The sequence below is a fragment of the Morone saxatilis genome, unplaced genomic scaffold (assembly GCF_004916995.1).
Source record: "Morone saxatilis isolate NCDOM2014 unplaced genomic scaffold, NCSU_SB_2.0 Contig23, whole genome shotgun sequence".
NCBI lineage: Eukaryota > Metazoa > Chordata > Actinopteri > Moronidae > Morone > Morone saxatilis.
Window position 1 is genome coordinate 13,447,280 of NW_023339796.1, and position 12,119 is coordinate 13,459,398.

At 41.8% G+C, this 12,119-nt stretch overlaps 1 protein-coding gene across 1 annotated transcript in view; it reads left to right on the forward strand.

The window, feature by feature from the left end:
* The window catches only part of LOC118334507 (ephrin type-B receptor 1-B-like), a gene marked incomplete in the record, with an annotated part of 144,761 nt that overhangs the window by 105,074 nt on the left and 27,568 nt on the right, over nucleotides 1-12,119 (forward strand). The window contains 2 exon segments of the mRNA XM_035670429.1: nucleotides 8,487-8,649; nucleotides 11,037-11,145. Of these exon segments, the coding sequence (XP_035526322.1) occupies nucleotides 8,487-8,649; nucleotides 11,037-11,145 (272 nt within the window).

A 12,119-nucleotide genomic window follows, 5' to 3' on the forward strand; every position in this document is an offset into this window, starting at 1 on the left:
TGTGTGTGTGTTTGTGTTTGTGAGTGTGTGCAAATCTAAGAATTGACATGTTTATATCTGACTGCAAGTGTGTATTTGATGTGTGATCTCTTTCAGACACTGGGTGTTGTCTCCTACTCTGCACATGCATAGCAAACTGCATGTAAAGCCCCCAAAAATCCAAGCTCTCTTGATATCTGTGAGCAGAGTCCCCTGGGTTGATAATATGTTCTTTCACTGTGTTCACTCCATCTCTCCCACTGTTCTTTGGTTTCTGCTGCTGATGAAGTGAATAGGTTGACCTCTGATCCAGGCCCACTCTGCACAGTGCAGCAACCTGTCCCACTGTGAAAATGCATTGCGTCTGGGGGGAGCCACATCGACCCGTCTGCTCACACACAATACGTCTGCTTTATTAAGTCGCCAGCCCTACCCCACAGTGCCTATGCTTCTCCAGTATTGACCTGTAGGCTTTTCCCAAGGCCTGGGACATAATGATACCTAGAGATCCGAGACTCCAGCTTTTTGTTTGGGCCCCTGTTTGTCCTCCTAAAGCTGATCGATAAGTATAGCAAGGTTGTTCATGCATGTTCTTTCCCCGCTCTTTGTCATCTTAAGCTGAGACTTTTGTGAGACTTGGTGCACCTTCACCCATGTTCAGCCTTCCAAATAAAAGAAAAGATCGATAGAGTTTTATAAATGTTTTTTTCTTTTTCTGTTGAGTTATTTATTTCACACAAACAAATTTTGGCTAAGGTTCTTGGATCAATATTCACAACACCACCTCAGAATAGTGTTTGTCACATTTAACATTTTCTATCAGTGAGAACAACAATCATGTTTTTAAATGATGTTTGCAGTTATCCAATAATAGCTGCATTACTTGCTGTCCCCCCCCATCCCCGGCATTGCACAGGTCATAAAATTGAATCCGATTGCCATGGCCCTGAGAAACCTTATCTGCCAGACAGCTTAGTGTCGTGTAAATAACACTTATACAGCCTCCCATTAGCTCATGAATATCAATGAAACCTAATCCTATTGATGTTTATGTAGCGTGTCCCCGCACAAATAGATGAGCACGACGTAATCACAAATTAGTGAATTAAGGAGGACAAGATTGCTAATTGCACTAGGATGATTCAGGTGACAGAGTGGTTGCACTCTACTGTGTCTACCTCTGTTTTAATGTGCCTCCATATCCCCCTGTACAGTATATGTGTCTGTCTAGAAAAAGTACCACCATATGAGTGTGAGTAAGACACAGAAGGTGAGTCAGAGTGATTGCTTTGTGACACACTTCCACATTGGTGGTCCTCCTTTGACACTCTGTATTTCGGACCTGACAAGGCTTTTTATAGGCTCTAAACAGACTTTTCTTCTGCCAGCCTCTGCTGTCCAAAGTGTCACTGCAGATGTGGTTTTGTGCCTGATTGAGCACCAACCCTCAGTAGAAAAAAGCAGGTGGTGGCAAATTTAAGCAAAAGAATCAAATAGCAGCATACGCCACATGAGTAATTTCCATACCAGTTAAAATTTATTATATGCATAATAAAAAGGCCACATAAATTCTGTCACGCACGTTGGCTTGGGTTACTTACATGCGTGTTGTGCCTGCTTGGTGCATATGGAGAAGCAGGGAATTAAATTGCAATGCATCGAGGTCAGTCCTGCCAGCTCTTTGCTGATTTTCTGAAGGCTTGAGAGGTGCAGAAAATCTGGAAGTTCAACGCAGCCATAATGCGATGATGTGGCCTTTTAGTCATAAAAGCCAATTACGGATGGAAGTCTCTCGCCATGTCTATCACACACTCCCTGCACACTCCAAGCTTTACCCAACGCCATGGGTAACTTATACAGTAGGCAGGATAATACAATCATAAAAATAAGCGCTTTTATATCAAAATGGCCTTGCTATACTCGCCTTCTTTTTATGCATCTCACCGATGCTTGCATTAATCTGACAGTAGTCACACTGTTATGGTTCTGGAGTTGATTGTCTCAGCGTGCCTGGCACAGTCAGCTAGTCCTTAGCACAGCAGAGAGCTGTCTTTCTGTGCACTCCATCTCACAGGAAGCCCCCTATACCCATTTACAAGAGCGACTTCTTCAGCAGTGGCATTGTCACGCTCTGTATTGAGTAATACCCCAGAATAATCATAATCAAAGAAAAATCCCTTTTTTTTCATGTTGTAATTTTAGCTATTAGCCTAACATATCACAACTAAGTGTTGGAGACACGATAACACATTATTTTTATAATAGTATAGAGCATTTTTATGACTTGTCTTCATTTGATAGTTCTCATTAGAGTGACAAATATGGAGAGAGAGTGGGCAAAAGGTCCCCAGATGGTTTTGAACTGTGAACCTTGACTGTTTGGCCTCCAGAATGCCATTGGGACACAAGCATGGATGCATTAAGAGGAATTTGAGATTATGTTCCAAGATGGTGCCCTATTCCTTCCATTGAAGGTCATTCACCATACATACACGTGAATGGCACAGAAATATTTCATTGATGCTCTTCAAGACATTAGGAGAGTGTTTGTAAGACTCACATGTTTTTATTGTTATTGTGCATGAGGAAAAGTCTGACCAGTGAGAATCTCATAGCCTAATGCTGTTCCTTCGGCTTTACACTCTATCAGTGGGGGCTGTGTGGATGGGAGCATACCAGTGAGACAAATAAATACAATCCAGGAAGTCCAGTTTGAATAAAAGTTGAATGTCTATAAAGGCTTATCAGACACCAGGACACTGTACAACCTCATACTGATTTAAACAAGTCAAATTTAAGGTAATCACTGACACTGTTTTGAATATAACTCACAATGTCCACATAAATATGTTATATATAACAGATATTTATGGTAATAATATTCTCATTTTCACTTTGAAGTAAGTAGTTCAGAGAAATTGGTAATATTGCTGTTATATATAGCCTTGTGTTTTGTGGTTTTAGACAAGATTTTAAACGTGTTTGTTTGATGTCCACAATATCTGTAATTGCGCTTGTATGTAAAACATTGCCAATATTTCCCCAGACTATAAGATCCAGTCTTCTACCTACAGTAAATTGGCAGTTTAGGCTGTATTCACAAGGAAAGGGATGAAGGAAAGGGATGGTAATGACTCAAAAAGAGTTCATTTTGACAGTTTCACCTGAAAGCTGTAGGGAGTGCTGATGGCTCTTCTCTCAACAGGCTTCACTCCCTTCTTTAACCCACCTTCTCATTACAGAGTAAGTGGTCCCGGGACCCTGTAAATTGGGAAGCAAGATGAAGTGAATTAAAGGTTTGCAGAGAAAAAGTAGAATCTCATGCTCCCGGTCTCTCATAGCCTTTTTCCTCTGGCAGCCTGAAAATTTGGGGAGGGTGGAAATAACTCAGCATAGCGGAGGTCAGGCCTTCCATTAAGAGTGGAGCAGAGCAGCCACTGGCTCTGGTTACTGATGGCTCTGTGTGTGTTGGTGTCAGAGAGAGGGTGTGTGTGAGTTTGTGTCGGTGTTTGTGTGTGAATGTCAGCGGCAGTTCAGGTGTATCCATTCTGGATGACAGCAGTACTGTCACACTGCAATGGGAGAAGTTAAAAGAAATACAAGTTTACAGCATGTCACCAGGATCTGCAGCATACTGACCGTATCACCATCTGCATTTTTGGCACTCTGAAATCCCCTTTGTACTTTAGATACAATTAGTAATTCCTCAGAAGAGAAGCCAGGAGAAAGTATTTATTATTCTTTTCTTCTCTCCCTGCCAGCCTTCAGAGTCCACCACAACACTTTTGTAGACACACACAGATGTTGTACAGACAAGTTTAGATTTTTAATGGAACCCATGAAAAGCAGGACTTGTGCAGCACTCCCCTGGTCCCCCAGCAAGTGTATTCACATTTCCTCCCTCAGACTTTCTTCTTCTCTCCCTCTTTGTTTGTTCCCCACCCCACTCACTCCGGCCTCCTTGTTAGTCTCCAGGTGAATGGAATGCATACAAAGAGTCATCTCAAAAGGAGGTGGCTGCAAAGAACAAGGAAAACAAACAGAAAGCGCTGAGGCAAATACATTTCCCTTCCAAGTTACTGTAGATAATATGATTCTTCTCACCTCTCTTTACAACACGCTCACTAGTGTTTAGCGGGTGGCTTTACAGAATCAGAATGAGAGGAAAATCCTTCTTTTTTTGTTGTTGCCTTATGGTGATAGAATGTGTTTTTACATTATTTTATTTACGATTGGTATTTAATATTAGATTTTTATAACCATTGTATTTCCATTCAAAATAATTACCATTTTCCTTTTAGATTAGAATTCACTGGGTAATGATAATTATTTGCATATGGTAATAAAACCCATCTACTCTGTGAGATTTAGCCCACATTTTTCCCCCTTTCTTTCTTTTTTTTTTTTTTACCGGAGGCAATACATTTTAATTTTTATCATTAATAGGGCGAGATTTCTTTCTTTCATTTCCACTTTACAAAAATAATATTAGAATGTTCTCCCTCATACACCCCCCGCCCCTACCCTCCTTTCCCTTTGTATGTGTGTGTTTGTGTATTTGCATGGTGTGCATGTGTGTGAGCCTGTGAAGAGGACACATGGTCATCCACCATGTCTGTCTTTTTGCCAGGTGGCCATGCTATCCATTTTGGGTGGTTGGCATTTTTTGAACAGTCAAACAACAGTTCACACAAACGCCAACCTGCGCACACGCATGCACACGTCAAGTCAAGTCAAGTCAGGTTTATTTGTATAGTCCAATATCACATATAATGTCTCGGTGGCCTTTATAGGCAGACAACAGTAATGGTTTTTGTCTGAACAACTCACCCCCTCAAAAAAGCCTAGGAAAATAAGGAGGAAATGTCAGAAAGGAAATTCAAAGAGAGATCTCCCCTCTGCAGTCTGCTGGAAGTGCAATAGCAATTGGTAGAAAATTGGCAATTACAAAAAATGAATTGAAATTTTCTACATGTAAAAAAGTACTTGACTTCCAGCATTCCAGCAATAGGATTATAATAGATCTAGTGCTTATGTAGTACATCTAGTAAATGTCATTAATCCTATAAAATGGTTAAAATAAATGTGTCCAAATAAGTCCAGTATTAGTTCCAAGTATGTGGTTTGTGTAGAGTATTGCACATTGGTTTTTAGGAAATGGAGAGGGACAATTTATTAAAGCTAGAGTAAATGTTAAAGGTGTGAGTGCGCTTCACCATCATTCAGTACATGGAAAGAATCTTGAGACAGTAAACAATAAAATACATTAGGACGACCATTCTTTCTAATTTTGTCTGTTGTTTTACTCAATGCTGCAGAGACCAAACTCCCTTTTCGTTTCATGTCTGACACCCCTGGCAATGCTTTTGATTGGCTGCTCTGCCATCTGCCTCCCCACCTGCAACTCTGTCTTTATTTAGCAAGTGAGGGTGTGGTCCTCCTAATCCCCATTTGACTGGCAGCAGGAGAGGACCTCTCATGGTTGGAAGTCCCTCCTGGCATGGCCTTTTATTGGCTATCCCCTAACCTGCTGGAGTGCCAAATGCCAGCTCATTTTTAAGTGGCAGATGTGGGTGTGTATGCATGTGTGTGTCACATAATCCCTATTTGACTGGCAGCATGAAAAGGGCCATTCCTAGCTTGTGCTCCCTCAAGGGATGCTCCCCCATTGGCAGTTTGCCATCTGTCTGCTCACCTGTCCTCCAGTCAAACTTAACAGATGGGGGGTGTGGTCATGAGAAATGCAGAATGACCGAGAGCCAGAGTCGGCGATTCCTGACCCCAAGTGGTCTGTGTGCACTCAACCATGTCTTATACCAGATGAATGGGTGACTATGATCCCAGTCTCTCATGGGGCTTCACGTCTTCCGCAGTTCTTTCAAATCCACAAGCTGCCACTTTAAAGTTACAGTTAGGGTAGGTAATGTATTCCAGAAGCATTTTTTTGTTATATTTGCTAAACTTCTCTTTACATCCTGACATAAATCAATAAATCAAATGCTCTGGGGAAAAAAAAAAAAAAAATAAATAAATCCAGTATTTATAGCAGTCACAGGCCTGTAATAAGCCCAGCCAATCATTTCATCCACCTGCACTCACTGCGCATGGCTGGAGTCTTCCACAACTGCCGGCTAGAAATTGCTAAAGCCACCAAGCTAGTTGCACAATAATTGCAGAGAAAGATTAGCCGAAGTATATATAGTTCCATCTGTACCTACAACAGATTTTACTTCTAAACACGACAAAAAAGAGAAGAGGGAAATTGGTAATTTTCCTGAACTATATAGTATGTAGAAATATGAATGAGACTTGAGGTAGTTGGATAAAGCTGAAAATGACAACGGAGATGACAACTGCATATTCATGTGTGTTGGGGGCTGAGTGGCTTTGGATATCTTAAAAATCTAGCCGTCTCTTGCTAGTTTCTCCAACATTACCTACCCTTTGAGCTTCAGATTTGTTTTAGTGCCTGTATGCAGCACATTGGAAAGATGACATATTGTGTGATCTAATGGACAAAAGGTCTGAGAAATTATTAAACTCTCTAAACCAGTTACATCCAGTGTTCCATTTATAAACATCTCTTTTCTCTCAGAAATGAAAGAATGAAAGCCTGTTGGTGCGATGCTCTCCCATCCCAAGCCTAAACATTTGTCTTCATCAAGCCCAGAGTGTCCAATAAGAGCTAATGTGATTGCACACATCATTATGTGGGGGTTTGAGGGGTGGGGGGCAGATTTCATAGCTGTGTTTACCTCGTCTGCTCAATGACGGAGCAACCGGAATGATTCAATTACACCAATCAGATTGGATAATGATTTCGATGTGGGTTGCTTCTGCCTCAAGTTTCTTATCGCTTCCTGACATCATCTTCCTCCTCCTCCTCCCCTCCCTCCTTTGCTTCCTCCTTGCCTACCTACTTTTTCCACTCCGAACTGTTGTTAACTCGGATTTTGCATTCATATTTTCTCAGAGCAGCCATACATGTATTATAAGATGTAGTCCCGCACTAAACAATAGTGTGTTTACCAATGTAAAAAAAAAAAAACAGCATGCCTTTATTTACACTGTTTTATTGACAGAGGGAATTTTGCCCCTACTCTTTCAACTGTCCTCCCTCCCTCTCTACAGTATGTCTGCATCTAGCTATCAGCAACCTGCAGTGGTGGGTGTAGTGTAGGTGCAGTCTTATTTTCTGGCTGTCATATTCACTCTGGGTTATGGGAAGGTGACAGGCCTAAGTAATTACTGATCCCCCGTAGCAGATACCTCCAGCAAGCCCCAAACTACACTGCAGCAGACTGCCTGACTGATTCTCTTGAGCCTGGAGAGGGAAAGGCAGAGATACAGGATCTGGAGGGCAGGTCCCACGGTCAGAACCATACATTTCCATAATGGATGGGGATATGTATGCATCCATGCAGACATAGACAAATGCATATATTCATAATGTATGTTCATACAGACAAATGCACGTCCAAAACGGTGAAATCAAAAATTTGAGAGGATCTAAATGGATGAAATCTAAACACAGAGCATTAGAAAGAGGAAAATACCTTAATAGAATTTTACAACATGAGTGCACAAAGGATGTTTATAGCATTCCCTTTAATAAAAAAAATAAAATGCTTTCTGTGGGTGGAACTGGCCTGCCATCATATTTAAAAAGCAACCTACTTCAGACAACAAAACAAGAGGATGTAATGTTCAAACTTCTTGCAGTAATTAAACTGCCTCATAAAGTACATCTGAAGAGACAAATATGCAATGCTATTCTATTACTGTTCCAAAGCAGCTATTGCTCTTTGTAATTTGCAAGAAATTATTGCCTTTAATTACCACACTGTGTATGTGTGTTACTGTATGAATAGGAAATGTTGTGTGTTTGTGTGAGTGGTATCCTTGTGTGTGTATGTGAAGTTCAAATTGACATTTTTTTACATTTGTTACCTCTTCACTTCATTTTGAAGAGAGAGCTTTGGAGCGTCTTAGTAGCTCACATGGTAGAGCACGTACCACATAACATGGCCATACTGCAGTGCTCTTGGTTTGATTCCCTCCGATGTATGTCATCCCCTCTCTCTCCCGTAGCTTTCCTGTCTCTCTCATCTATCTATAAACGAAATGCCAAAACAAAATATATTAAAAAGAAAAAAGCTTCACTACCCTTAACTGGTCTGTTCTGTCTCTTCTCTACTATCTACTGTTTCCATCTGTCCTCTATCAATGGTGTTTATCAAAAGTACACTACATTTCCTGTATTGTTTACAACAACTACAATATACAGCGATTATAAAGTGATTTCCTCCAAATTTGGTTCCACTTTCCCAGTACTATTTCCTGAATATAGAATGCCTGATGAGCCTTTTTCTTGTCTCACTGTCAAACTACTACCACTGGATCTTGTTTTACCAGACTTTTCTTAACTGTGCGGTTTAACACATCCTGCTGACATCCTCTCTGTAAGTTGTCTCTAACGTGCTCCCTGTGTTCGTTGCTCCTTTTAGGACCATGCAGAGATTAACTCCACCATCCTGCGAAGCCAAACTAACACTGCACGCGTGGAGGGCCTCAGGCCGGGTACAGTCTACGTGGTTCAGGTGCGGGCAAGGACTGTGGCTGGTTTTGGCAAATACAGCAGCAAGATGTGCTTCCAAACCCTCACAGATGGTAAGGATCGCCGAGCCAGGAGAAACAGCTCTCTCTGTCTCTCTCTATCCGTCTCTGTCTTACTTTGTCTCTCTTTCTCTCACACACACATACATCCGAACTCTTTGTAACACTCTTGTCGTTCTTTGTATTTGTTGTTGCATTATTAGCAGGTGAGATAGAGGGGAACGGTAATGTTTGATTGCACTTCTATTTCTACAGCTAAATTAATTTCCTTCATGCTCAAGTTTGAGTGTGTGTGTGTGTGGGAGCTTTGAATATGTAGAACGCTGAGTGTCTTTTGTTTGTGCAACTAACTGTGCTTGATCCAAAATGCTTAGCTAATTGGTTTTTCACCCAGTCCTTCTGTTGCTAGAGAGCCATCCCAGAATGCATAGCTGTGATTAGTAGTTGATGAGATTAATTTTTTGCCATGGGGGGGCTGGATTGTTGGAGAGGGAAGGGGCTGAAGAGGAGCTGCAACACCTGCTACTCTGGCAAGGTTGTGGAACTATGTTTATTAGTGTAAGTGCAAGGAGGTGTGTGTGCTGGGTTGGCGGTGGTGGCGTTGCATATCACTTCCTCATGTAATACTTTTTCATAGCCTTGCCAGGCAGTAAAATCGGTGCTAAAATTAACACAGCATGATTCACTCTGGGTGGATTAAACATTTGACTGGATATGTGTAACATTCACAAGCAGATTTGCCAGGGTGCTGCGTCACTGTTAACTGGTAACTACTAGACTACTATGCCAGTGTGGCTATAGTTCATGATGTATCAATGACAGGAGTGACATTTCCAAATTGTATTGTGTTAATGGAGATGATAACGATGAATGAGACGGTGATGATCTTGAGGGAGGGGAAGATGGGAAGGATAATAATGATGATGAAGGTGATCATTGTGGCTATTTACCTGTGCAGAGCAGATGTAGTGGCACAGTCATGGCCCCATAGCTCTCTCTCACGGTCACAAATGATCTTTCCCTCAAACACAAGATACAAGATACGTGCACATGTTTCACGCTCGCTCACACAAGCAGTGTTCACCCGTTGGCTCACTGCCACAGCGCGCCTTTCGTCAAGGCAATTAGCAGCAGACGCTAGAGAACTGCTGACAATCACACCCACGGCTCCACCTCCTGCCCCTCTGCCGGTTTCCTCTCCCCCTGTCATGCTGCTCCACTGTCTTGTGAAGACACCACCTCGCCACCCAACCACTGTTCTCCCTCCATGTCTTTTCTCAAATAAAACATATAATCCCTTTTGTCTTCCTGTCAGCACATTTTCATACACCTCCACAAGGTGTCCTTTCGCCACCTCTACACACAAACACACATACTCACAAGCAGTGAAGAAAGAGAAGTGATTGGTCCATCAGTAAGGTAACTGATGTCACAGCTCCACGGTCCTCTACTAGGCAGAGGCCTTGAGAACTAACTGATTGTAATAGGAGCCTATTTACCACTGGAACAGGTAGCAGTGTGATTTCTGGTTGTCAGGGAAAATCACAATCTCATATGGGTGAAGGGGGAGATTTATCTGGACCTCTCACTCCTAATATGCATCAAAAGGGAACAGGAAGAGTGCCTGGAAGCTTGGGTAGCTGGAACATCATTCACACTGTTTGCTCGAAACGTACTTGATAAATGTGCAAGTTAAAAGAGTGAGCAATTCCTGTCACATTGAGTTTCCTCATATATCCCAGCTCTCGCGCTGCTCCGAAGATGCATTAGTTCTCCCTTTATCACTTTAATCCAATAGGCCCATTCTACACGGGGGATTGGATTTAGACGCAGATTTGCCTGCAGCATGCTAAATCGTGCATTGCTTTAACTACTGTGTTTGCTGCTGCCAACGTCGAGGGAAGAAAGGCACACAAAACTGAGGTTTCTGCTGTGTAGCGTTTTTAGGCAGGCATTTAAGATGTCCTCTGAACTACCACCAGCCTGCCCTGGCTACGTACTTAAAACATGTTTGGGCTATATGTGTGATTGGCAGTAGATGACTTCCTTTTCAACACCTGAGAAACAACATTCCAAGGTGCGCTTTCTTGTCCGCTCGTTTCTGACAGGTGCAACAGAGAAGGCGGAGAGGCCCCCTCACGCTCTCTCACTCACTGTCTCTCCATCTCTCTCCTGGTTTATCAAACACAACCTGTCAGTCAGTCTTGCTAAAGCTTGCCAGATTTCAGTCAGCACAGCTCAACAGAGAGCGAGAGATCTATATGTTTTCTTTATCCATCAGTACACCCAGTCCGCTTTGCCTCTTCTTCCCCCATCTCCTCCTTTACCTCCCAGACACACACTCACATGCACACCTCTGAATAAACACAGTCATGCTCCTTAAGCTCCACCTAAGCCATTCATAATATTGGTCCCTCTGTCTTTCTCTTTGTGTAACACAGATGACTTCAAGTCTGAGCTGAGGGAACAGCTTCCTCTCATTGCGGGGTCAGCGGCAGCAGGAGTGGTCTTTATTGTTTCCCTTGTTGCTATCTCCATTGTGTGCAGCAGGTAACCACATTTTTCTTTTTCTACTACACTCTTCTCTAACAAATAAACATAATTTAGCTTTTTTTCATGCTCCCAACCTTTTCTCTTCAAGAAGAAAATAGCAACGAATGTAGCCTGCTTTTGCCATTTTAATGACAGCATAGAGCTTCCAAGGGAACTGTAGCAAATATAAAGGTAGGCACAGCATGCTCCCCATAGCTTTTAAAATACAGATGGCAACACAGCATGAAGATGGATTTCCATCACACTATGATGTATTGCACATTTTTTCAAAAGGAATCTGACCATATATGACTGACTACTACGCATATAATAGATTATGTCACAAGGAAAATTCAACCGTGATAAATCTGGAAATTGTATCTCAAAATTGCTGAGATTCTTTAACACTCAAACTTATCTGTTACTGTATGTTTTTGAGACATACTGTAGGCCATTGGAGACATAGCCAGGTTATTCTTTGGAACATTCAGTATGTGAGCTCTTTACTGTATGTATATATACATATACTTTTAGTTATAGCAGTCAGTTTGATGGAAGGGAAAGCTAAGTTGAAATATTTGAAATATTAAATTCCGTAGAGAACTCTAACTTTGCCCTGTTAACTTACTTAAGTCAAGCCAATTTAATTTTGCAACAGTTTGTCACATTGTCACATTCCTATCTTGCTCGGCTTTAGATATATGAAAGTCGAATTTTCTGCAGTGCTGTGTGCAACTTTGAGCAAGTAAAGTGTTCATCAAACGGGCCAGACTCTTTTGATGCTGAGGCAGAGGAGACAGATGAAAAGCAGAGCGATCCTATCAAGGTCTAATTAAAAATCAGCTCATTTTCATAAACTTCATTTGCCATTGCTAACCCTCTGCAACTGATTCAATTTCAGCCACGTCATTTTAGGGCCATACAGAGAAACATGAACAGTAATAAGGCCTCGTTTACACTTCCTTTCATCCTGTCATCTCTCTCTCTCTCTC